Source organism: Pteronotus mesoamericanus, unplaced genomic scaffold (assembly GCF_021234165.1).
Source record: "Pteronotus mesoamericanus isolate MK-2021 breed Mesoamerican mustached bat unplaced genomic scaffold, CSHL_Meso_final contig_101, whole genome shotgun sequence".
Classification (NCBI taxonomy): domain Eukaryota; kingdom Metazoa; phylum Chordata; class Mammalia; order Chiroptera; family Mormoopidae; genus Pteronotus; species Pteronotus mesoamericanus.
In genome coordinates, this window is record NW_026555001.1 from 8207784 (window position 1) to 8233922 (window position 26139).

A 26139-nucleotide genomic window follows, 5' to 3' on the forward strand; every position below is an offset into this window, starting at 1 on the left:
GTGAAGCTGTGTGACTTTGGTTTTGCACGCATCATTGGTGAAAAGTCATTCAGGAGGTCTGTGGTAGGAACACCAGCATACTTAGCCCCTGAAGTTCTCAGAAGCAAAGGTTACAACCGTTCTCTAGATATGTGGTCAGTAGGAGTTATTGTCTATGTGAGCCTCAGCGGCACGTTTCCTTTTAATGAAGATGAAGATATAAATGACCAAATTCAAAATGCTGCATTTATGTACCCTCCAAATCCATGGAAAGAAATTTCTGGTGAAGGTAAAAAAAAAAAAAAAAAAATTAGCTCTGTGCCTTTTAGTCTAAAAATCTTTGTGATCCCCTATCAGCCTTTTTTGACTTCTCTTTTTCACGCCTCCTATTCATCTTCCAAATTCAATTAGTTACCAATTTTTGAGCACTCTTCTAGGTCCCCAGGCATAGCACTAATCCAGGCCCCAACTGGCTCATTTCAAAAACACTAAAATCTCCAAACTGTCCTTCCCCGTCACCAGTGGCAAATGCATCTTCAGGACACACTACTTTCATGCTATTGGCCTCCCTTTAACCGTGCTGCAGCCGCCTCTGTGACATGGCCCAGGCTTACCTCTGGCCTCATCGCCCCTACTCCCTCTAGACACCTGGCTGTGCCCTCTTCTGAACTGCTTACTGCATTCTGTTGAGGCCTTTCCTCTGCCTGTATAGTCCCTTCTCCCCAGTAATGTAATCCTGCCACTTTAGCGACCTTCAGCTGGGGCTCATTTACCAAGTTCTTCCTGGAACCTGTACTCTAACCTGTATATGATCTACTTTGGCTAGTAGTTGGGCATATTTTTTCCTTAAATACTCTTTTATCTTTTCATAGTCACTTTTTGTATCTTCAAAACTAGTTTGTAAGCTCCTTGAAAGGAGACCTGTAGCTCAGATTCTTTATATCTAAAATGAGCTTTATAGTTAATAGACACCAGTTTGTTTTCAGCTCTCCTGTGGATCCCTACTGGAAAGCTTTATACATTTATTTTTCCTGCCTGGTGAAGGCTTTTGAGTTTGCTATCCCTGGCTCTGTGTCCCGCAACAATGACTTGGTTGGCCTTCTTTAGTTTACAGATAGGGATAGGAAGAGTATACCATTTCAAACATATCTAACAGTCCCATGGAATTTAATAGGACCACTGCTAGGGAATACCCCCACCTGGATTTAGCCAACCTTTGGAACAAGGGGGTCTTTTTTGTTTTTCAAAAAATACCCAACCAAATCACAGGGATTAATTGTCCATTAAAATGGGAAAAGTTTAAGGAACAATGTGTAAAGACAGTAGCAGGTTCATTTGGTAATGAGCAAAGCTGATTGAAAAAGTGCATATGAGGGTTTGGAAATACTACCAAAGCCATCCTAGAGCTCCTGGAGCAATGTGGTCTGTAGACCTCACATCAGAAAGGCTTGGTGAGAATATTAAATAAAGCCCTTTGGCCCTATCCCTGAGATTTGGATTCACCAGTTGGAAAGATACTTTAAATAAGTACCCCAAATGATTCATATGCACATGGTAGACCACTGTTTAAAGTAGAACAATGAATAATGGTTTGAAGTATTTAAAACAGAGAAATCTGTAATTAAAATTCTTATGGAAAAATCTTTGCTAGTTTAGTGGTATATACAAGAGAAATATAACTAGTATAGTGTATGCCATTTAGTTCTTCCCTGGGTCCAGGCCTTTTCAGTATTTCGTTTGTGTCATTACATAAAACGAAGCAGCATGTAGTTATATGGTTGCTTTGGTTTTGCAGTTGGTCCATTTATCCAAATAATTGGATAAAGTATGTATGCCAAGATATCACCAAATACAGAACCTATTTGTTAAAACCTGTTTCGTAACTCAAAACCTAATAACCCTAACCTTAACCCTAAACCTATCCCTATCTCCTACCCTAACCATAGTCCTAACCCTAAACCTAATTTAAAGCCAAACCAAATCTCAAAGCTAACTCAAACCCTAATACTAATACTAATCATTCAACTCTAAAACTACCTCTAAACTTTACCCTAACTCAAAACCAATTCCTAAAGGTCACCTAGCCTTTTCTCTATCCCTAACCTACAAAGTAAATTAAACCCAAACCATAATCTCAAAGCTAACTCTAACCTTAACCCTATTAATGAACTCAACCCTAACCCTACCTAAACACTAAACGTAACCCTATTGCAAAACCTAACTCAATCCTAGCCCTTCCCTGGACACTAAATCTAACTAATTTAAAACCACAGTGACTTAAAAGCTAATTCTAACCCTAATCTTAACTCAAACTTTAACCATAACTTTAGCCATAAACCAAATTCTCTTACCCTAATGTTAACTCTGATAAGCTCAAGCCTAACCCTATCACTAACACTAATTCTAAATCTCACCATAACCCTCAGCCTAACCTTAACCCTAGCCCCTGTCCTACCTCAAACCCTAAACTCCACTCTAATCCTATCCCTTAACCTAATCACAATCCTTACCCTAATCCTGACACTAACACTCTAACCTTGAAGGTAAATTTAACCTAACCAAAAACACCCCAAAAAACCTGTTGTATACAAACTTTTGGTATTACCATATTTTGCCATGTATAATGTGCTCCCATGCATAATGCACACCCACACTTTTGTGCGTGATACACAGGACTATTATACCCATTATTATACCCATGGTAGGTAATCATTATACCCATGTATAATGTGCATCCTTATTTTTCCCTCAAATATTTGGCCAAAAAAGCGTGCATTATACATGTCAAATATGGTACATTATCTCAGTTTAACTCCATCTTTGGAGGCAAGATAATGGCTTTGGCAACTTTTCTAGACCAAGCCAGGGACTAGAAAGTAATGTGATGTCATTGGAGGGGGGAAAAAAAGACCAAAAAACCCAACCCAGCTGGTAATCAGAGTTTTATTCATCTTGAAATCAAGTTATACTTTGCATTATGTGCTAAGCACTATTCTAAGCCCTTTTTATATATTAGGTTAATGCTATCTTCTCAACAACCTTATTTTACAGATGAGGAAGTTAAGGCAGAATATAACGTAGAAACTGATCCCCTAACACAAGAGTAGGAGGAGGAATGACTCTGGACCAGCCAGGCTGGCTCCAGAGTCTCTACATTTTTCCCCTGAGTTTTTTTAAAAAAATTATTAGGGCGACATTGGTTAATCAAATTATATAGGTTTCAAGTGCACAATCCTATATTACATCACCTCTATATTGTATGTTCACCATCCAAAAAGTTTAGTCTCCTTCTGTCACCATTTATCCCACTTTTACCTTCTGCCTCCCTCTACCCACCTCAGATCGCCATGTTGTTTGCTGTCTATGAGGTTTTCTTAATCCCTTCACCGTTTCACCCAGCACCACACCCTCCCACAACATCTGTCATTCTATTCTCTTTATCTGAATCTGTTTCTATTTTATTTTTTTAATTTGATTACACATAGAGGCGAAATCGTATGGCATTTTTTTTCTGACTGGTTTGTTTCACTTAGCGTAATACCTAGCCCGTCCATACTGTGGCAAAAGGTAAAACCTTTTTACTGCCAAGTAGTATTCCATTGTGTAAATATAACACAGCTTTTTTATCCACTCACCTACTGATGGGCACTTGGGCTGTTTCCAAGTCTTAACTATTGTAAATAGCGCTGCAAAAAACGTTGGGGTGCACATATTCTTGCAAATCAGTGTTTCAGTTTTCTTCAGATTTATTCCCCAGAAGTGGAATTGCTCGGCCATAAGACAGTTCCGTTTTTAATTTACTCCATACTATTTTCCACAATGGCTGCACCAATCTGCATTCCTACCAACAGTGCATGAGGGAACCCTTTTCTCCTCACAATAAATACTTGTGTATTTTTATTGATGATAGCCATTTTGACAGGTGTGAGGCAATAAATATGGTTTTAACGTGCATTTCTGATGATTAGTGACATTGATCATCTTTTCATATGTTTGTTGGCCATTTGTATCTCCTCTTTGGTGAAGTGTCTATTCAGGTCCTTTGACCATTTTTTAATTGGGTGGTTTGGGTTTTTTGGCAGAGTTGTTTTGAGTTCTTCATGAATTTTTGGATACTAACCCCATCAGATGTATAAGGTCTGTCCAGAAGGTATCCAGCCATGTAGTATGGAAAATAGAGGCATTTGTTGAAGATACAAAATACAAGATACATTGTACACAGGACAATGACGTCTCAGTCCCCTTCAGAGCAGGCACCTTATGACCTCACACAGTTCTCGAGTCCAAACAGCTGCCCTATCGTATTTTCCTGAATCTCATCAATGGTCTGAAATCTCTTCCCTTTCAAAGCTGATTTTAGTTTTTGGAAAAGCCAGAAATCACAGGTTGCCAAGTCTGGGCTGTAGTGGGGCTGAGTACCATGGGTGATACGATGTTTCACCAAAAACCTCTGCATGAGACATGATCCATGAGCGGGTATGTTGTTCTGATGAAGCTGCCAATCACCAGTTGCCCATAGCTGCAGCCTTATGAATCATCTGAATAGTTTCTGTGGAAGAATGTTTAAGCTTAGCACAAAATTTGATACAGGCTTGTTGCTGTACTCAGTCATTTTGAATGTGACGGCCACACAGTACACATCCGCTCTTAGTAGGCATCTTCCACCCCCACTGACTAGTACAGTGAAGTCATCATTGTTCACACATGTGTATTCCAGTCCACTCTCCTTTACTGCCAGGTTACATTAATGTCCCACAAACTGTTCTCTTATATTAACAATAACTGGACTTTTTCCAGACAGACCTCGTATTATTGGTGAATATGTTCTCCCATTCACTGGGTTGTCTTTTCTTTTTGTTGATAAGTTTCCTATACTGTGCAAAATCTTTTCAGTTTGATGTAGTCTCATTTATTTATTCTTTTATTTCCCTTGCCCAGGGAGATATATCACAAAAATCATTGCTATGAAAAAATGTCTGAGATTTTACCAGCTATGTCTTCTGGGTTTCTATGGTTTTGAGTCTTACATTTCAGTCTTTAATCCATTTTGAGTTTATTCTTACTTATGGTGTAAGAAGGTAGTCTAGTTTCATTTTTTCACATGTCCAATTTTCTCAACACCATTTATTGAATAGACTATCTTTACCCCATTGTATGTTTTTGCCTCCTTTGTTAAATATTATTTGGCCATAAAGGCATGGGTTTATTTCAGGGCTGTCTATTTTGTTCCTTTGATCTATAGGTCTGTTTTTATGCCAGTACCATGCTGTTTTGATTACTATGATCTTGTAGTACAGTTTCCCGTCAGCTAGTGTGATACCTCCAACTTTCTTCTTTCTCCAGGTTGCTGAGACTATTCAGGGTCTTCTGTGTTTCCATATAAATTTTTGGAATATTTGTTCTAGTTCTGTGAAACATGCCATTGGTATTTTGATAGGAATTGTTTTAAATCTATAGATTGCTTTGGGTAGTATGCACATTTTAATAATGTTAATTCTTTCTATCAGCGTCTATATTTTTAACCTGTATTCTATATTGCCTCCTTAATAAAACAAATACACTGTAAATTCAGTAAACATTTATGGATCACCAACATGTAGCTAAAAGGCCAAGTCCTTGAGAAGAAAATCCTCAACTCTGTATTTCTATGGATTGAACTGCCATCCAGGCAGAATCACAGGTTTGAGGTGCTTCATATGCCCAAATTCATGTATCTTAATTTGTCTTTTCCTTAGCAATTGATTTGATAAACAACCTACTTCAAGTGAAGATGAGAAAACGTTACAGTGTGGACAAATCTCTTAGTCATCCCTGGCTACAGGTAAAAAAAATGTGTCTCTCTTTTTGACAATCCTCATTTGAGCAGATTGTTGTGATTTCTTTTACCTAATGAAATCATCCTAAGATCAACAAATTCTACATGTCTTAGAATAATGTAAGTGATCTTTAGTGATTAATTTGTACTGTGGCTGAATCTCTGGAAGTTTTTGCAATATACTCCTGAAGTACAGAACTGATAAGCAGTTAAACTCCCAGGAACTAAAAGCAATGCATTCACCTTTTATAGGGCTATACGTATTCATTTCAGCTTTTTGTAAGATGAGCATTACTTGTTATTTTGTCAAATATATTTTACTTTTAAAATACCCACTGAAAGGTTTATATTTGCATTGAAGGGATTGGAAATGCCACTGGAAACATTTGGCTTAATTCCTCCAAAAGTTATTGCATAGATTTGTAAAAAGGTATGCCCAAACTTCAGTGTAGAGAGAAGCTTTAGAACTATTTTAAAGGGAGTGAGGGGTAGAATTAACTTCAAAAAAAATTCAGTCATAGTTACTCTCAGGGATTATTAAATTACCCTGATAATAGATTCTAACTAAGCACTTTCCCCTATTGCAAGGAGTAAGTTGTAGGCCTCTGGAAATATAGACCAAAATGTTTTATTGATTGTTACTAGGCACCTCAGAATCCTGAGACAATTTATTTAAATTTCAGAAACTAGGTAATTTCTTCAGAGAGACTCAATTTGAAAAAGTATTTCTCTTTAACATGGCTAATTTAAAATATTACAAATGGAACTTATAGCAAGTATTTACTAGTAGGGGTTTGTCAATTATATGACTAGAGTGCTAAGCAAAAAAAGGAGGGGGTTGACAGGATTGTTTCTTTTATGGTTCATAATCACTTCATTTTTTTCTAGGACTACCAGACGTGGCTTGACCTTAGAGAATTTGAAACTCGCATTGGAGAACGTTACATTACACATGAAAGTGACGATGCCCGCTGGGAAATACATGCATACACACACAACCTTGTATACCCAAAGCACTTCATCATGGCTCCCAACCCGGATGATATGGAAGAAGATCCTTAATTATCAATGAGACAATAACTTCAGTAAGGAGGTAGTTCATTTTATGGACTCGTTTTTTTGCTCCACAACTGTTGTTCTTTGGAGTTTGTCATTTGCAAGGATGCAAAGACATGAGGAAATTTAAGGAATCGGTGACACCAATACTGTAGTTCATAATAAGTAGGTACAAGAGTGGAAAGTGAGTAATGGAACCAAGATGAAGCCTTTCATAAATTTTATAGCATAAGAAATAACTGGTTTTTGTATTTTTTCCTAATCCTTCACTTTAGTACAATAGTGGCACTTTTATCTTCCCTTTCCTGTTCTTATATTATTTTCAAAAAAGTACAAAAAGGCAAGCTAAAATCCAGTTATTACATAGCTTGACCAAATCATATGAGAGTTATAAGGTTGATTAATAAACAGGTTTGCATTTAAGCGACATCAGAGGCTGCCAGCATGTAATTTTCTGTAAGGAGCTTAAACACTTGTTTAACTGACCATACAGGGATTGATGGGTTTTTACCAGACACCTACAAAACGAGTGCTGGACTTTTTTTACCTTTTTTTTTTTTTTTTTTAGGTCAGTCAAGACTCTAAAACAGTGATCCCTAATCTTTTTAGAGTTGAAACTCTGAATATGCTCTCTCCAACATAAAAATTAGTTGTCACTTTCTATATGTTACAAAGTAGCCTCTAAGATAATTTGGGACAGCTGATGTTAGAAACCAGGAGTAGGAACTGCTGCTCTGAATGTTGAATTACTATGTACAATACAGGGTCTTGCATAAATAACACCTCTTTTTTATTACATAAAAATCTTTTATTACAAAATCATAAACATGTAATTCTGTAACATAACAGTATCACACTCAAGCGTACCATATAATATTTTAGGTGAAATGCTCAAATTGCTGTCCATCTTGTGCAAGATATTCATGTACCCTACCAACCACACTCCATGGCATTACTTCTCCTCGACCCTGTATATCTTCTCATAGCTCAACTTATGTTCCCACTGACATCATTGTGATGCCACAGTTAGATTCCAGCATTCAATGGGTATAGACCTTAACTATAATTATACAATTTATCTTTACACAGGGTTGAATAATTTGAGGGAGGAAATTAAAAATGTACTAAAAGTAAGGCCAATGCAGGGTCAGTTAAAACTATAGGAAAAAATAGCAAACAGTGTCATTTTTTTCATCCCTCAGGTTATTGGAAGGCTTTCCAGATATCTGGAATGTTTTTATTTTTTTAAGTATATTTTATTGATTATGCTATTGCAGTTGTCCCATTATTTTCCTCCTCTTTATCCCCGTCCACCCTGTACCCATCTCCCTCCACGGAATGTTTTTAAATCAGTTATTTTAAGCACTTTGAGTTGAGCATGAAACACTTATAAGGGTAGGGCCATATTCTCAGCAGAGTAAATGAAAGACTAAATATTTTTTTAATATTTCAGCTCCAGTAGCCAGCTAAAGAAATTTTTTTCTACTCAGATATAATATGTACCTTAAGAGGTTAGACTTTTTCATAGCTTTTAAAAAGTTACTAATAGTTTTCCCCCCAAAAAAGTGTAATACCTGGGACTTATAAAATCTAATGGCTTTTTGTTTTCCTCATTCCTCAGTAATCATTGTAAACTTCTTTTCCATCCCAAAGAGAGCAAAAGATTTGGAATCAGAAGATCTTGATTTAAATCCTCTAAGTCTTGGCTCCTTTTATTAGCTATGTAGGCCTGGCCAAATGACAGTCTGTCTGAGCCTCGAGTTCCTCGGTCTGTAAAATGAAGATCGTAATACTTGCCTCTACCTTCCCATTGTTTTGAAGATTAGTTATATATGATCATAGTGAATAAACTAAAGACTATAAATGTGTTAACTATTACGGCCCACTGGATTAGAGGTAGGAAAGAAAAAGATTGGTCATATATGAACAGACTCAGAGAGCCGTTAGAGATCTCTGAAGCTACTCCCTTACCTAGGACTAAAAACATCCTGGAGAGAGTAATAGGAAACATGCAGTGCTCCTATGTTCTGGGCTCTTCAGTTGTTAACTTATCCTCACAACTTCCATGGGCTAAGTGCATAATTAACCCCATCTCACACATAAGGAAACTGAGGCACAGAGGATTAATGAGCTGCTGAAGGTCACACAGTATTTGAACCCAAACAGTGTGGCTCTGGAGTCCCTCTTACCCTCCTAACCATTTTATTATACTGCCTCCCCATAAATGTCACCAGGAGACATTCCACATCTCTCAGTATTTCATTCTCATACATGAGTTTTAAAAATCTAACTACTTCTGCAAAACCTTTTAGAAATGTTTTCCCTAGAATAGAAGATGACTTCCCCAAATTTATGCTAAGTCAGTCTGTATCAATGTGCTAAAATGGAGTGATTCTAAGTCACTAGGCACTCTGTTGTGGTTTTACTGCGTAAGATAAAAATTAACTGGAATGGTGTTTGTTTGCTATACTTATACAAGTTATAATCAAACTTTACAAGCCATGAAATTAATTGCACTCTTTCTGTTTTTGTTGTTAAATGCCTAAGAAGTTTTCTAAATTTGTAAAGGCACTGTTAGATAATTTGGAGTTGAGTAATTACTCCAGATACTGTATAACCTGTATAACCTTTTTTTTTTTGTCTTGAAGTCGTGTTTATATAAGAAATAATTGTGAGAAACATTTGATAATGTACAAAGCAGTCTATAATGACACCGTTCAGTACATTTTTATATTTTTTGTTACATCCCACTCTTTGTAAATATCCTTGAAGAAGCTTAATAATAAAATGTATTTCCATATCACCATGCCTTTCCATGTGAAAACCGGAGCCTCTCTCTCTAGTCAAGGTATCCAAAGAAAATATTATTTGGTTGTATTATATTCCCAGGCCTTGGTAAGAGAACTATTTTGGAAATAGTATTTGTAAATGGAACTAATGCTATATTTAAGAACACTGATTTTTTTTAACTGCCTAAAATAAAAAACTACTCATTATTATAATCTTACATGCAACTTGAGGTAATTATCTGAAGGTTTTATTTCTTGGAATTAAAGTCTGGAATAATTACAAATTTTTCAGGAACTACCATCAAATAATCTACAACTGCAACTGCCAGAAAACTTAAGTTAAAAACCTAATATCAAAGTAAATTTCCTAGGACTGAAGACATAAGGCATTGTCTGGTTCTTACCCCTTAGTTATAAAGACTATTAAATAGTTGAGAGAAGCAAGCTATGGGCATTTTCATCTTACAAAAATTGTCCCAAGACTTTGGGAAAAAAATAAATAAATACGGATATAGAATAAAGGTGGCTAGGGTGGCCCAAGGCTGGACAGCTTCTGATAAATAAGGCCTCCATCTTCCTTTACTTTAGAGTAGCATAGTTAGGCCAAAGCAGCAATAAAAAGCAACAGTTCATCACTCTGCCAATGAACTTCCAATATAGTTATGCCAGAAGTTCAAGACACACAGCTAATATTCTTTTGCTTTTATTTCACATGTAAATTTGTGTTGCTAATATAGCAATTCTTCAGAAAGTCCGTGTGTCTGGTATTAATATGTAAGTTCTGTGAACCAAGATATGAGAACTTAATAGAACTAAAACTTGACATTTATTGAAAATAAGGGAAAATCAGCTCAATTTAGAAAATTATTCATCCTTGGTAGTCTACATTTAACTCATATTTTAGGTACATTTCAGGTTTACTGATTTTACTGTGATTATTAAACTTTTTAAATTCTAAATTCACAGAAGCATATAGTAAGAAATTCAAATACCTCAAAGGAGAACAAATAAAAAATTAAGTCTCTTCCTACCCCTAAAATTCACTTCCAGATTGGGAAATTTCATCATGATTATTGGGTATCCTTTCCTTCTTATATACAAGTAAATATCACAGAAGAGAAAACAACTAGTCTGCATTAAAATATTCATTTCTATGGAATTACTTACAAGCTTTTCTTTAAATGTAGCTTTTCTCCAACAAAAATGGAATCATTACTCTAAAACATTTTGAACCCTGCTCTTTTCACTTAATAAATCTTAAGAGATCTTTCCATGTCAGAACATAAGTCATATTTTAAAATATGTGGATAGTTCTATTTTTAATCAGTCCCCTGTAAATGATCATTTAGATTGTTTCCTGTTTTTATTGAACCAATTAGTGTTCATGTTTACTTTTTAAAATAAAAATACAGCAACTAGCTTTAAGGAAACTTAGTTTCATGATAACTTGTTTCACACCTAAGAACACACATTTGTTCCCACAGTTAAACAACTTTAAAAGATCAATGTTCAGCTGTACTGTATGTAAGAGGGGCTATTTTAATTGACTGTGAAGAAATAAAAATACTTATTTACCTGTGATATATGAAATGCATTCCCTTTATTTTAGTTTCATAGGCAGACTTGTGGGCAAAAAGTCCAAATTTGAACTATCACTGCCAAGCAAGTTCACTAAATCCAGCCACAGGTGATGGAGAAGGTTTTGACTGATGTGCATTTATCTGTTGGCTTCTACCACAAAGTCTCTGATGACGGAGTAACGCAAAAAAGTTAAATCTTTCTCCCATCTTCTTAGGATTCATTAACATATCATACCCCTGAAGTAATTGCTGCTTCAATGATGGCTCAGCTGATTTATCTAAAAGAACCTGAAAAGAAAAGTTCTTAGTAAAAATAACTAGAAGAAAAGATTTCTAGTTATATGCAGCAATACTAATGACTATCAGCTAGTCAATAAAGCAGTGCTTAAAATGTGATTTCTAATCATCTGCCTCAAAATCATGGGGTACTTATTAAAAACATAGGTTGCTGTGACACAACCCTATGAATTTGTATGTTTAACCAAGATTCCCAGATGGTCTGATCTACACTGACGGGTTAAAATGTCCTCAGAACAGTTATGAAATTCATACTTTTAACTGCAGTCAAGTTTTCTTAGTGAACATGAACACTATTTGAGTATTTTAATTCTAAGTCATATGGAGATGCATGAACCTAGGGCTGCTCCACCCACAGGCCATCTGGTAAAACTAAACGGGAAGAGAATGGAACTCCAAGGTTCTGATTAAATACAAGAACATTAAGGCCAGGTAAACTTATTTAAAATATTTGTTGGAAATACTGTGAAATTAAAATATTTAATGATAGGGAAATAAATCATTACCTTCAGCCGGACATCAATGCCCATATTTTTTAAAAACGTTTGTTGTTGTATTGGACCCAGAGAAGCCACTCTTCCCTGTACCATTCTGCGCAAATAACTGAAGTCCACATCGGCTGTTAGGTCTGCTGTTCCTGGGGCAATTAAGACATCATGAAGCTTGTGGCCACAAAACCCCTTGAACATAATTTTTAAAATGATGAGTTTTTGTCCTTTTATGCTATTACCAAGATTAAAGAAATGCTATCATTTTAGTACATTTTATATAACAACTGTTAAGGAAAAAAAAATATGGCCTAAGTCAGTAGTTCACAAACTCTTAACTGTAGTAGCACCCATTTCTTCAAATTAAATGCTATGTGGAAAACCCAATATAGAGGACAGTGTTGGAGCACCTGAAGATGCTGCTGCCCTCAACAGTTATTTAACATTTTCTTTAATGCCTGTGGATGAGATCTCATTAATTCTCCAGATGAATCCAGGTTATCAGAACCTAGATGGTGTTTTACAAAGTCTAACCATTAACCCATCAGAATCACCTAAGAATATAAGGTCTGTCCAGAAAAAGTCCAACCATTGTTAATATAATGAGAAGTGTTTGTGCAACATCCATGTAACCTGGTAGCCAAGGAGAGTGGACTGGAATGTATATGTGTGAACAATGACTTCACCATACTAGTCAGTAGGGGTGGTAGACACCGTTGAATGAGCATGTGTACTGTGTGGCCATCACATTCAAAATGGCTGAGTGAGTACAGCAGTGAGTCTAATTTTGTGTTCAGTTTAAACATTCCTCCACAGAAACTATTCAGATGATTCATAAGACCGCAGCTATGAGCAACTGGTGATTGGAAATTCATCACGACAACGCACCTGCTCATATATCTCATCTCATCCAGAGGTTTTTCGCAAAACATCAAATTACCCAGTGACTCAGCCCCGCTCCAGCCCAGATTTGGTACCCTCTGACCTCTGACTTTTCCCAAAAAATCAGCTTTGAAAGGGAAGAGATTTCAGGCCGTTGATGAGATTCAGGAAAATACGATGAGGCAGCTGATGGCGACTGGGAGAACTGTGTGGGGTCCCAAGAGAGGTCCTATACTTTGAAGGGGACTGAGGCATCATTGTCCTATATACAGTGTTTTGTATCTTGTATCTTCTTCAAGAAATGTCTATTTTTCATAGTACATGGCTGGATACTTTCTGGACATACCTCATGATTCTATCCAGACCTAGAGGCTTATAACCTGGAAGGTAAGGCTCAGAAGTTGGCATTTTAAACACACTGTACAGGTTTTTCTTAGGTATGATAAAGTTAAAAACTGAGAACCACAGATCTAGAAAATGACTAATGGCATCTTCCATAAATGTATTTCAGTTAAAGTATATTCAACAGAATTGAACATATTCAAAGAACTTAAGAATGGATGTATAGGAAGGATAAAAAAATACATCTGGAGCAAAAAAAAAGATGTTGAAAATCTGATAGAAAAAGTTTGACTACAGTAACTAGGTCAAATATCCAAAGAAGTACCAAAAACTTTTTTTAAATGAAAAAAGGGTGAAAAATTTCAAAAACTATAGGAAAATCTTTGCATTTGTAGATGCTTCTTAGGATCTATGCAGACCCCGGTTCTGCAACTTAAGAAGGAATGTAGATAATTCAGATTCTGTTCAAAGGAAATTTGGACAGTGAATTTAGGCTTAGGAATTAAATCTAGAGTTAAGAGTAATTATAATGTAAATTACTATTAATTATAAAATAATGTCATACAATAGTGCTAAGCACTGCAGAAAGCAAAAATAAAGTTTTTTTTTTACAGTCGTGGTAGTTTTAAACCACAACAAAAAGTTACTACACAAACTGACTCAGACTGGCATGAGAAACTTAAAATACTGGCTTATAGGATCAATTCAGTTTTCAGCTTCTTTCTACCTACTGATAATTAGGAAATGAAAATCCTCCGTACTTTTTAAATTCCTGAAAAACTTCCCACTATAGAATTCTACAGATTCCAAAGGAATAGTTACCATTTCATCTCTGCACAAATTGTGGCTTTGGTTTTAGAGTAGAATATGTGTTAAGTTAAAATGAGCTTCAGTGGTGCTTAAACATGACTCTTAAAAGATTCTAAGCAAACAGATTACTTGAATAATGCTTCTTTAGTAATTCAAGATCTAGAAAAACCCTTATAGTGAATATTGACACAGGAATAAAATTAGCTTGAGAAAATTGTTAAATTTAAATGATTTTTTCCCTCTATTATTTTATTGTATATTTCCCATGGAATTAACAAAATTCTTTGGAAGTACTTTTAGATTCATTAGGTCATGAAATTTTTGAATTGGTGATGGGTTTCAGAGAGGTGACAGTTCTATCCATTTACATTCAAATAGTGAAAGACTGTTCTAATTACTATATATGAAATTTTATATTTTCTCATGCTTTACTAATCCTAGCAATCTGGGTTACCTTCACTCTTTTCCCTGTTTTGCTCTGGGTATTGTGGTTTTTAAAAATGTCTTTTTTCTTCAAAACATAAAGAAGGAGAATAAAACACTATTAAGGTACTAGTAGCACAAGTTAAATAAGTCAGACAGAGAAAGGCAAATACCATATGACCTTACTTGTATGTGGAGTCTAAAAAAGCTGAACTAGTAGAAACAGAGTGGTGGTTGCCAGGGGCTGAAGGAGAGGGGAGGCGGGAGATCGATCAGAGGGTATAAGCTTTCACTTATAAGATGCTTATAAATCCTGGAGATCTAATGTATAACGTGGTGACTACAGTTGACAATACTGTATTATTACTTGAAAATTGCTGAGAGTAGATCTTCAGTGTCACAGAACAAAACAAGTAGTAACTACGTGAGATGACAGAAGTGTTAACTAACCCTATTGTCATCATTTCACAGTAAATAAGGGTATCAAATCATTGAATTGTACACCTTAAACATTCACAGTGTTATAAGTCAATTATATCTCAATTAAGCGAATAGGGTGTGGGGGTGGGGAGCTATTATTAGCTCAGTGGTTTTCATTGAGGTTAAGTTTGCCCTCTTTACATCTGACTACATGTGGAGGTATTTTTATTATATCTGTGATGGGACAGTGCTCTTGGTATCTAGTGTAAGGCCAGAGATGCTGCTAAGCATCCTATAGTGCACAAAGCATGCCTCGACAACAAAGAATTAGTCTGGCCACAAATATCAACAGTGTGGAAAGTAAGAAACCCTGGTATAATGGAATCTCAGAAACTTGGAATCTAATCTCAACTCTACCACATAACCACCAAGTCATTTAATGCTTATCTGGGCCTCAGTCTTCTCATTGCAAAATGACAGATTGAACATGATCTTTACATGATCTTTAAGGAATTTTCAAGCATTAAGAGCTTATAAATCTATGAAATGTCTTGATGGTTTCTTTCCTATCCACTCTTTTTTTTGTGTAGCCTTCCAGATGATATATTTATTTACCTTGTTTTTCCAATTAATTTTTACTTTTAATTAATATATAAAGCATTTCAAAACCTATTTTGTACAAAGTTACATTATTTTTATATGATTTAAAAATTGTTTAAAAAGTCTACCTCAGCCTCCATATGCACAAAAATAAAGACCTTAAATGAGCCTCAAACCTAACAACTGATAACTAAAGTCATACCAATTAACTTCGGATAAGTCATATTACGGAGCTATACATACCCTGAAGGTGTCTGTCTTAGTCCCATCGTGACCATAATCGGCAATCAGCGCAGCGCCTCCAGTTTGCGCAATGCGCTGAGAAATGTCCTGAATAATAACACCAGCATCAGGACACACTTCCACGTGATCCCTGGTTTCATCATGCTAGTAAGGAAAGAAAATACAACATTCAAAAGAACTGCTTCCTTAGAGTTTTTCAGGTTTCCTTACAATGAGCATTTCTTAGTTACAATAAAAATAAATTTATTTTAAATATAAATATGTTCTCTACACTCAACTTTTCACATGACATCCTCTTTATTATACAAAACTCAGTTTTTTGATGCCATGCACTAAGCTTACAAAGGCATTTCAATTTTAATCCCTTTTTTAAAAAGGCATGTGGCCTCCCGACCCTTGAGGTGGCAAAGTACATTATCACTTAAGTGCCTGCCACATACTAGGTACTCAAAAAATATTGTGCTGAATGAACAAATGGTGTAAATCCGATTTTTTTTTTAAAAGAAAGACCATATCAAACAAGTATATCATGATGCCTTCTGTTAAAGGAGCTAAAGGCATCCTAATGGTATGCTTTATATCTAGAAACATCAGCTTATGAACTAGTACCAATATACTTGAAGCCTTTACTTCCCAAGACATTCAGGTATTAACTAAGGGCCCTCAATAAGTGCCTATCAGTTTAAAAAGTGAAATGGCAATATTAGTACTTGTCAACTTGACTAGTATATATGAAATTTCACTAGTTCCTGGGATAATGGAAAATCTCTTTTTCTTCTTAAGTAAAATAGACACTGGCTCTTGCCCTAACACCCTCTTGAAAATGAAGTACTGACCTGCCCTGATGTCTCTGCCTATAGTAGCACAGGTCTAACAGGTACAAACTCAGCTTCTCACCTCAGCTCTGCCCACTGCTTACCAGAGGCAAGTTACTTAGCCTCTTGGAGGAGTCCCCCTCTTCATCACATACCTACTAGGATTGTTGTGAGGATTGAATGAGACAATAAACCACTTACTCCCAGTGCTGCCTTTTTTTCTTTTTCTTTGTTCTTTTTTTGTTTAGGTTTTTCTTTTTGTTTTGTTTTGCCCCCAGTGCTAGTAAAAAAAGTACTGTGTTTCACCCCAGCCAGATGGCTCAGTTGGTTGGAGCATCGACCAAAAAGGTTGTGGGTTCAGTCCCAGGTCAGGGCACATACCTAGATTGCAGGTTCAATCCCCAGTCAGGGTATGTATGAGGGCAACCGGCCGATGTTGCTCTCTCACATCAATGTTTCTCTCTCTAAAATCAGTAATAAAATATCCTCAGGTGAGGATAAATAAATAAATGTAGTTTAATTATAAACCTTCGGGCATAACACACATCTCAGTGTACCATGCTGACATTTTTACCATCTTAGCATGCTCTTCAAGATGACAGATTCTATTACAATTCGCCCTGTTCACATGAGAAGAAAAAAATCACTCCTCTCATAAATGACTACTACTCAAGTCAAGAACTAAAATGAATTAGAAGTCCCAGGAGCAGGGGCTTAGCTCTCGATAGCTTTTTGAATTTGTTTCTCACTCAGGTAAAATTAAGTAGCCAGAATATAAAAAATAATGTTCACAAGCACTTAGGCTGGTATTTTAATTTACTTACGCTCTGCAAAGAAAACTTAATTCATAGATCCATGCTTAAAAGCTCTTGTGCTTTTAAAACTGGTAACTTCCGGCCCTGGCTGGCAAAGCTCAGTAAATACAGCGCCAGCTTGCAAATCTAAAGGGCGCTGGCTTAATTCCCAGTCAGGGAACATGCCTGCGTTGCAGGCCAGGTCCCCAGTTGGAGAGGCAACCAATCAATGTTTCTCTCGCACAAGGTTGTTGCTCTGCCTTCCTTGCTCCCTTCCCTCCCCTCTCTCTAAAAATAAATAAAAATAAAATCTTTAAAACCAGTAACTTCTGGGTTACAAGCTCTTAGTTATGGTCAAAAAAGTAGAAACCTTTTTTCTGAATTGGAAAAAAAAGTAATGAAACACAATCTAGAGCCCAAATATTCCTGAGGCGGGCAGGATTTTTTTAACCTTCTGCATAACTCCAGGATGGGCTCTTGTGATTTATTCCTTGGCACCAAGAGAAAACAGTAGTAAAATAACATTCTGGCCATCTAGAATCAAATTTAGCAGTGGGTGAAGCAGAGTAAAAAGACACACTACCTAGTAATAGAGTTGTTTTGAGAATTAAGTGAGAAAATACAGAGTAATACAAAGGACTCAATAAACATTAATTGTTACTCTATTATACACTGTACTACATTGTTTTCACAGACATCAAAACCTTACTGTCAACAAACAATACTGTCAACATTTGACAGGTAAACAGAGAAGGTAAGGGACTTGCTGAGTAAGCGTGTACATACTTTTATTAAATATGATGTCACACAGCTAAGAAATGACTTCAACCCACTCTCCTGAATCTAGATCCTCTGCACTTTTCATTATTAATCAAAAGCACCTCACATGTAAGCAACTCCTTCCCCCCTTGTAAAGAAGCTGTAATAAGACTTGGTTGGTAATAAACGAAAAAGATAAAACGTACTCATACCTGTATGAAGGCTTCTGCTGGGGTAGCACAAGGCGCCAAAACAAACCTCAGTTTATCAGAAACTTGTGGATCAATGTCAACTAATACTTCTCGCCATCCTTGTGGGGTTTTCTAAACACAAAATGACACATAAAAACAAATTTTCACAAGTTCTCAAAACTATCTTAGGCAAAAAGTACTACTAGTTTTCTCCTCTTACCATATATAAGATAGGTAAGTAACATTTACAGAGCACTTTACCACTTGAAATTATTCCAAGGCCTTACTTCATTCTACTCCATATAAGCAGGCTGATAGATACAAACTTAATGTAAGTGAGATAAGAGGTAGAGCTGTGGAAGATAAAATAAGCAGCATGCCTCAAAATGGAAAACAGACTTAGGAAGACTAATCAGAAGCTTTTGCTAATAAATTATTACATAATTATACATACTCTTAGCCATAGAAGTTATCAGTGCACATACATTACCACCAAATCTTAAATCTCCTCGTAAAAAGAATAAAGACAAATTTGAATCTTGGAATTTAAAAATACTTGTTAAAAAGAGATCTTTATTGTTCCATAGCCATGTATCATCTTACATGCTCATGCATCTTTACCTCAGGAGAATTAAGAATTCTTAATAATTATCCTAAGAGAATTAAGAATTCCACTTAATATTTCACTATTGCTTTTCAATTGTTTATATTCATGAGGCATTCCAAATATAGTTGACTTCAACCAGTAATGTTTATATACTGAATAATTAAATACCAAAAACATTCATTCTTACAACACAAGGCCCTTTGTTATTCAGTTATAAACATGACTTTTTTCCCCATCATACCTGAAACTTATGCACAGGAAGAACGTCAAAAAATTCATGTGCAAGATAAAAGCTGTATCCTATTTAAAAGTGGAAGAAAGAAATTAATGTTTAAGCATGTTTAACATAATGAATTGGTTCTTTGGAACATTAACAACAACAACAACAACAAAATGCCTCGTTCTTTGTATTGGAACCTGTGCTGCTTCCATAATCATCACAACCACAGAACCATTGCTCTCTTCACAGCAAAGCTACTCTGCAGAAAATACAGAGCGTCAATTATTATTATTCTCATTTTCCACATACTAGGGTCATAGAGCCAAATATCTCAACTATCAGTTTCATTTCTTATTCATTACTAGGCCTGAAGGAAATTAGAACTCAAATTTGCTAGCTGAAAGACTTAAATTTCCTAAAACCCTCTGAGGCCAGGAATAGCTGAGGTGTCTTGTCCAAATCAGACCCCTTTAGGTCTGAGCTGGAATTCATCAATGTAAGATTCATGAAGAGTGCAGGCATTTTCCTGCACTACACTGCTTGTGTTTAGGCAAGTAAGGATGTTCAAAAGGTGATAAACTAAACCCACCTAACACTGCTTCCTCCCGCCCCCGCTGCCTTGGGCTGCTTTAGCAGCAATACTAACATAAGGGTAGGGAAAAACTAAAAAGCACAAAGAGATTTTTGTTTGGTTTTGTTTTTGCAAAACCACATGAAATTCATTGTTCGTTAATGTTAGACAATTTTATTGTGTAATACAATGTTGTTGTTTTTCTTTTTTCTTTTTATTTTTATTTGTAGAGAGAAAGGAAGGGAGGGAGACAGGAAAGAAACATGGATCAGTTGCCTCTCACACATCCCCAACTGGGGACCTGGCCCAAAACCCAGGCATATGCCCTGAACTAGCAACCCTTAGCTTTGTAGGACAACGCCCAACCCACTGAGCCACACCAGTAAGGGCAACAATGTTTTTCATAGAATAAAATTCACTATTCTTGTAAGGGACTTGGCAGCACCAACTCAACCTATTTCAGACACTTCTCAACTTATGTTGGGGTTACCTCCTGATAAACCTTGTTAGGTCAAAAATGTATTTGATATACCTAACCCACCAAACATCACAGCTCTGCCCAGCCTACATTAAACATGCCCAGAACACTTACATTAGCATACAGTTGGGCTAAATCATTTCACGGCCAATGCCCAGCATAAGAGAATATTGTACAGCCTATCAGCAGTCCCAGGAAAGATCAAAATTCCAAACTTGAAGTACAGTCTTTACGGAATACATATCACTTTTGCACCATTGTAAAGGTGAAAAATTGTAAATCGAACCATTGTCAAATTGGGACGGTCTGTATATTGCTCCATAAGGTTGTGACTACCTATCACTCCTGTGAGGGGCTGTGATCAAAATTCTCTCATTAATCAATGTAAAATAATTACCTTTTGGAACATCCTGTAGATCGCGGTACCAGGAAATTGGAATCCCAGACTTAGTAACACCTTTCATATACACTGGAGATCCAGCACTTCGCTCTAAGGGAACCTTCTCTTCAGTCAGAGTTAATGCCTGAATCTCACTTAATTTTTGGCTCACCTCTACTAGATGTATCGAAATGTCACAGTTTTTCAGCACAGATCCAAGCTGACTAAACACCTAAATACAAAAAGAAGAAAAATTGGAAAAATACAATGTGTTGAGTGGTTTTTATGTTTTCTAACCATTGGCCTCAATAATTTGTTCGTCGCAGTACAAGTTATAATTGGCTCCTTACACAAGCCAGTGGCCCATGAGAACCACAACCTTATTAGAGTTATTAAACATAGTCTATATAAGAAAGGAATAGGATACAATTTGGTTTCCTAATGATAAAATTCAGAACTGTGATTAACAAATGAAAATAAAAGATTTCCCCATCCTCACCAGCATTTGGTGTTGTCAGACTTGCTAATTTTGAGGGTATAGTAGTATATCACCGATTTTACCTTTCATTTCCCTGACTACCGATGAGTCTGAGAATCTTTTTGTTTTTATTGGCCATTTGGATTTTCTGTTTCATGATGGGCTTGTTCACACTAGTGATTTCTCCGTCACCTTATTGACTTAAAGGACTACTAGTTCTTTGTGCGTTACGTGTATTGCAAGTAACTTCTCTAACTTGTAGTTTGTCTCACCACTCTCTTTATGGTGTCTTTGAAGAACAACAAGTTCCTGGTTTCTTTAAAGAATACAAAATTCTTAATTTTAATATAATGCAAATTATTAATATATTTTCCTTTATGTCTTCTGTTTTATGTATAATTTAAAAACTCTTCCCTACTCAGGAGACAAACATGTTTTCCCACAATGTCTTCTAAATGCTTTATAGATTTAGCTTTCACATTCTCCTCCACCCCTATACTTTAATCTTACAAACAGACAATACTTAATCAACCACTATGTTACTGTGACATTATATTTTAGCTGAGAAATATGAGATTAAGGAGGTGGGACCAAAAATCAAGAAAATCAACAAAGTTTGCAAACTCAGATACACATACATGAGACTTGAAGACATTCTTTCATTACCTACCCTCAGAATATCCTCTGCAAGCGTACCCCGACCTGGGCCCAGTTCTACCAGCTGGAAAGCTGTGCTTTTTCCATTGGCCATCCATTCACTAATAAACCATATTCCTAGCAGCTGTGACAGGGAAAAACACATTAAATTATTATGAAGAATAAAAGTACACCACAATATAAAACTCCATGAAAATGCAAACTTTATGACAGAAAGCAAAATGTTTGCAAACAACTATATGAATTTAATACAGGAAACCTTGCTGGGACTATGTTACAACACATACCAGTTAGGAAGCTTTAATAACTACAGCAAATTGTTAAAATGCACCTTCCACTATAAAAGGTCCCATGACACAGATAAGAGAATATCACTTACAGAAAGGTACTAGTATTTGAAAGCAAATAGACATATGAAATATTATTATATAACTTCACATTCATATGATTTCAATAATTACATGGCTCGCCCTGCCTGGTCTAGCTCAGTGGGTTGTGTGTCGACCTGCAAACCAAATGCTTGCCAGTTCGATTCCCAGTCAGAGCAGATGCATGGGTTACTGGCCAGGTCCTCAGTTGGGAGGTGCACAAGAGGAAACTGATTGATGTTTCTCTCTCACATGAAAGATTCTCTCCTTTTCCTTCTCTCTCCCTTCCCCTCTCTCTAAAATAAAATCTTTTAAAAAAATAATTATATGGCTCTTAGACACAAGAAATATATTTTTAATACCTGAATTCTAGTTCCTCTTAAGTACTGTTTCTTATTTCTAAAATGATCAAAGGTTATCATATGAAAATAAATAAACTAGAATTCTTGAAAAGAATCCAAAGTTTCTTACAGGGAGACGTCTACTGTAACTCTGGCTAAAACATGGCTGGGGGGAAGGGCTGTAGAGCTCATTATGATTCCAGCAATTCCTTCCGGGGTACACTCTACCTCTTTCCTCACCGTTGCCTTTGTCTTGCTTCCTTCTCCCACTCTCATATTTCATCTGGTTCGCTTCTTTTCTTACCTCTTTACCTCCATCTCTTTTTCTTCTCTTTCCTTTTGTTTCTCTTACAGCTACATTCCCTTTTTTACAGCAAAGTATAAACTTTTCAAATGTCCATTATACCATTTTCGTTCCTCTGTTGCCTTTCTATTACCTCAATATATAAACTACTAAATAATTAAAACTTATGATGAATCACAAAAACAAAGCTGTAAAATACTATTATAGAGTCAGACACTTTGATTTGCTTTCAAATGTTTGTGATATTAGTTTCTTTTATAGTTTAGATTGATATTACCTCCCCAAAGATCTGACTTATCTCAGGCGAAGTAATAAAATCTCCTTTTTCTCCTAGCATGTCACGGTACACATAATATCCCTGAGTAAAAAGAGAAAATGGAGAAAACAAATTAATTTCCAAATAAGACTTTATAAACACCCCTCCAGAATCTTTCATAATGTATATAATGTATACAACAAAATAAATTATGTAGTTAAGAAAGTTCTCTCTTCTAAATAAGCAAGTAAACGCAGTATCTTTACCTACATTTTACAAAGTGACAGTCATTTTGCAGAACTGGTGGAAAACCAATGACTTCTTCACTAGAAAGTCAGAAGCCAGGCAGTCCATCTCTGCGTTCCACCCTCCTTCCCTTTCCCGCAGTAAGACCCTGCCTACCCCGCTAGGTTACTCCCCCAAATTCTCACATTCTGTTTCAAATTAGCCCTGCCTGCTGGCCATGGTATTTCCTGACCTGAGTGCTGGTTCCATGGAGTGTTCAGTGGAAATTCATCAAGCCACATACTTGTGATTTATGCATTTTCCATATGAACGTCATAGCTCAATAGTGTTTGGGTATGTTGTTTTTTTTTTTAATTGGCCCTGCTTGTCCACACATCCATGCCACTGAAACGCCTTCCCCGCTCCTTTTCCATTACTTCCTGGCAATCTTATTTTCATCCACCAAATCTGCCGAAATGCCACATTTTCTGACCTCCTTTTCCTCCAGCCTTTCAACCTCAGATTAAATCCAGTGTTTCCTTTTCTGAGCTCATTTATTTATAAGTCCATTCTTCACTAGACAGCATAGCGGGGGAAGACTATGTCTTACTTACTTTCCTATCCCAAGTTTTATCATAATGAATAACCTTCAAGAAACACGTGGGCACTGTTCAAAAATTCCCTGTGGTCCTCATGCCCCTTCTTCCACCACCTTCCTCATAGCAGGTGGCTTGGGCTCCTGCCCACACAGAATTTAAGTACAACTTCTCAGCTTCCTGACCCTACTTGGCCTCCACCCATTCTTTCCTTGGGACTCAAAATACGAAATGCCTACCCGTTCTATTCTTATCCAAACCGGACCCCTCCTGTGCTCTGGATTGATTGCAATTCCTCATCCAGCTCCCATGAGCCAGGACCTTTGGCATCATCTGATCTTTCTCTCATAGCTTCAACTTTTCCCTCTCAGCATTAGAAATATAATTAAATGTAAAAATTATTTTTGCCCTAACCGGTGGCTTAGATGGTTGAAGTGTCATTCTGTACACCAAAAGGTTATGGGTTCGATTCCCGGTCAGGGCACATACCTAGGTTGTGGGTTTGATCCCCAGACGATGCATGTATGGGGAGGCAACTGATTGATGTCTCTCTCTCTCCTCTCCTTCCTCTCTTTCTAAAATCAGTAAACATATCCTCAGGTGAGGAGCCATGCAGCATCTCCCCTCTAGCCTTCCTCCTTCCTTCATAAGCAAGCATTTCATGGGTGTTTTTAAGTGTTGTGAGTCCCTTTGGTAGTACTGTGAAACCTGTGGACTCCTTTAGAGAATGTTTTCAAATGCACAGGACATAAAACATACAGGATTACAAAAGAAAGCAACTGAAAAATACTTATCGAATATTTAAAAATAAATTGGTGATACAGTAATATATATGCTCCTTTATAACCATATTAAAAAACAAAATCCAGCTGAAGGTCGAATAAATAACAAAGTTCTGAAGCACAGGTGATCACAATGGTATTTTGAGATAGTTGTGATCGATCACTCTGTGAGGTGACAATATCAATCATTTCTACTGATGCTAACTCAAGTCAAAGGTATTGCTGATGCTACTGGTTGTTGCCTACATTCACAGTTAGAGAAAAGGTAAATTTCAGTTAGAATTTAATTAAAATAGCAGCCTTGCCTAAACCTCTGGACAATGGGCCACTCCACCACATCCAGCAACAAGCCATACCAACCCCAGAATTCCACAGATCTCATATTTCAACTCAGCAAAAGGTGAAACACTCTAAAATAAAAGGACTACAGAGTTTCAACGAGGGGCTCCGTGGAGCAGGCAAGGAAATACGGGCCAGAAAGCTGCGACAATATTGGATTCCAGATCAGCAAAGACCCAGACCTTTCATTCTCAAAAAGAAAAACCAGAATATGCTTCCGATGCCTGCTGAAGCCATCCCAACACAGACAACTCTCCAGGTTCTAAATTCCTATTCAAATTCATGTACAGGACTGAACTCTCTACCCTTCACCTCGCTCCTAAATCGGTTACCGTTCTTCCTCTTCCTCCATTCCCTTATCCCAGAGAAATGATGGTATCCCACCATCTCCCATCGGCCCTGGTAGAATCGTCACCCTTCCCTCATCTCATAAATCCAACGGGTTACACTGTTTCCTGAACAGGTTTGGAATTTGTCATCTGTATAAGGCATTGCCGCTGACGTGATCCAGGCCCGACCAGGTGACAGATGAATTGATCCGTCCCCAGGTCCTGCGGAGCGGGGTGTGACTCTTCCCCTGCAAGGCAGCCTGGCCGCCTGGGCTGAAGACGTTCCGGCTCCCCTCCAGACTCGCACCTCGCGAATCTGCTAAAGCAGGCCTGGCCGTCGGGCTCCCCGACCCATACCTTGGCTGGGTTGGTCAAGACCTCCTTCATGTACTCGGCCACAGTGATGGGGCCAGTAGACTTTATTTTATACACAAGATGCCGCAGCATCGGAGTCACCGGGTTGTTTTCTACCGGCTCTTTCCCGGAGCTGAAGTATTTCCCTCTCCAAAGGCAGGGAATGACTGCGAAGAACAGACATTAAATAGGACCCATTAAAAACCTTAGTATTTACACGTGCACAGCAGTCTGAGCGCTGTCAAACTGGCTTCGTCAACCCTCAAACCCGCCCGAAGCCAGGGAAGCAGTCTCCAGGCCGCAGCACGCACACACGGCACAGGCTGGCGAGCACTTTGCCCTCGACCTCTTAGCCCTTTTCCGTCGGAGGCTGAACTCGCCTCCAGCCCGGGCGCGGGGGGCTGAACGGGGCGTCCCTCGCGGTTTCCACAGCAACCGGGGTTCGGGCGGGGCGAACACTTACCCGCTCCCGCCGCAGCGTTCAGCGACCTGGCTCCTGCCTTCGCGAGGACAGACATGCTGACCTACCCTGGCAGCCGCGGGCCCCTCGGGGGTGGGGATTACAGCCATTT

At 37.3% G+C, this 26139-nt stretch overlaps 2 protein-coding genes across 2 annotated transcripts in view; one reads left to right on the top strand and one right to left on the bottom strand.

Annotated features, from left to right (window-relative positions):
- PRKD3 (protein kinase D3) overlaps nt 1-9800 on the top strand; it is a 65511-nt gene extending 55711 nt beyond the window's left edge. Inside the window, exons 17-19 of the mRNA XM_054567723.1 lie at nt 1-268; nt 5715-5800; nt 6683-9800. Coding sequence (XP_054423698.1) covers nt 1-268; nt 5715-5800; nt 6683-6856 — 528 coding nt within the window. The 3' untranslated portion in view covers nt 6857-9800. The remainder of the gene's footprint in view (nt 269-5714; nt 5801-6682) is intronic.
- Nucleotides 192-26134, bottom strand: NDUFAF7 (NADH:ubiquinone oxidoreductase complex assembly factor 7). The gene is made up of 11 exons (XM_054567737.1): nt 26031-26134; nt 25571-25734; nt 22964-23044; nt 21687-21797; nt 20557-20770; nt 19132-19190; nt 18305-18415; nt 15725-15868; nt 12023-12196; nt 11215-11507; nt 192-259 (listed from the first exon to the last, which is right to left on the bottom strand). Exons 1-10 carry the CDS (start codon nt 26083-26085, stop codon nt 11292-11294), a joined length of 1329 nt encoding a protein of 442 aa, XP_054423712.1. The 5' UTR covers nt 26086-26134; the 3' UTR covers nt 192-259; nt 11215-11291.
- Between the last annotated feature and the right edge of the window lie 5 nt (nt 26135-26139).

What these genes read in the sequence shown, in the direction of transcription:
- NDUFAF7 (XM_054567737.1), bottom strand. Translation starts at nt 26,085, where the DNA reads ATGTCTGTCCTCGCGAAGGCAGGAGCCAGGTCGCTGAACGCTGCGGCG. An exon ending in TAAGTCAGATCTTTGGGGAG is followed by an intron (nt 21,798 to 22,963) that starts GTAATATCAATC and finishes TCCCTGTCACAG; the next exon opens with CTGCTAGGAATATGGTTTAT. An exon ending in CAGCAGAAGCCTTCATACAG is followed by an intron (nt 15,869 to 18,304) that starts GTATGAGTACGT and finishes TTTCCTTACTAG; the next exon opens with CATGATGAAACCAGGGATCA.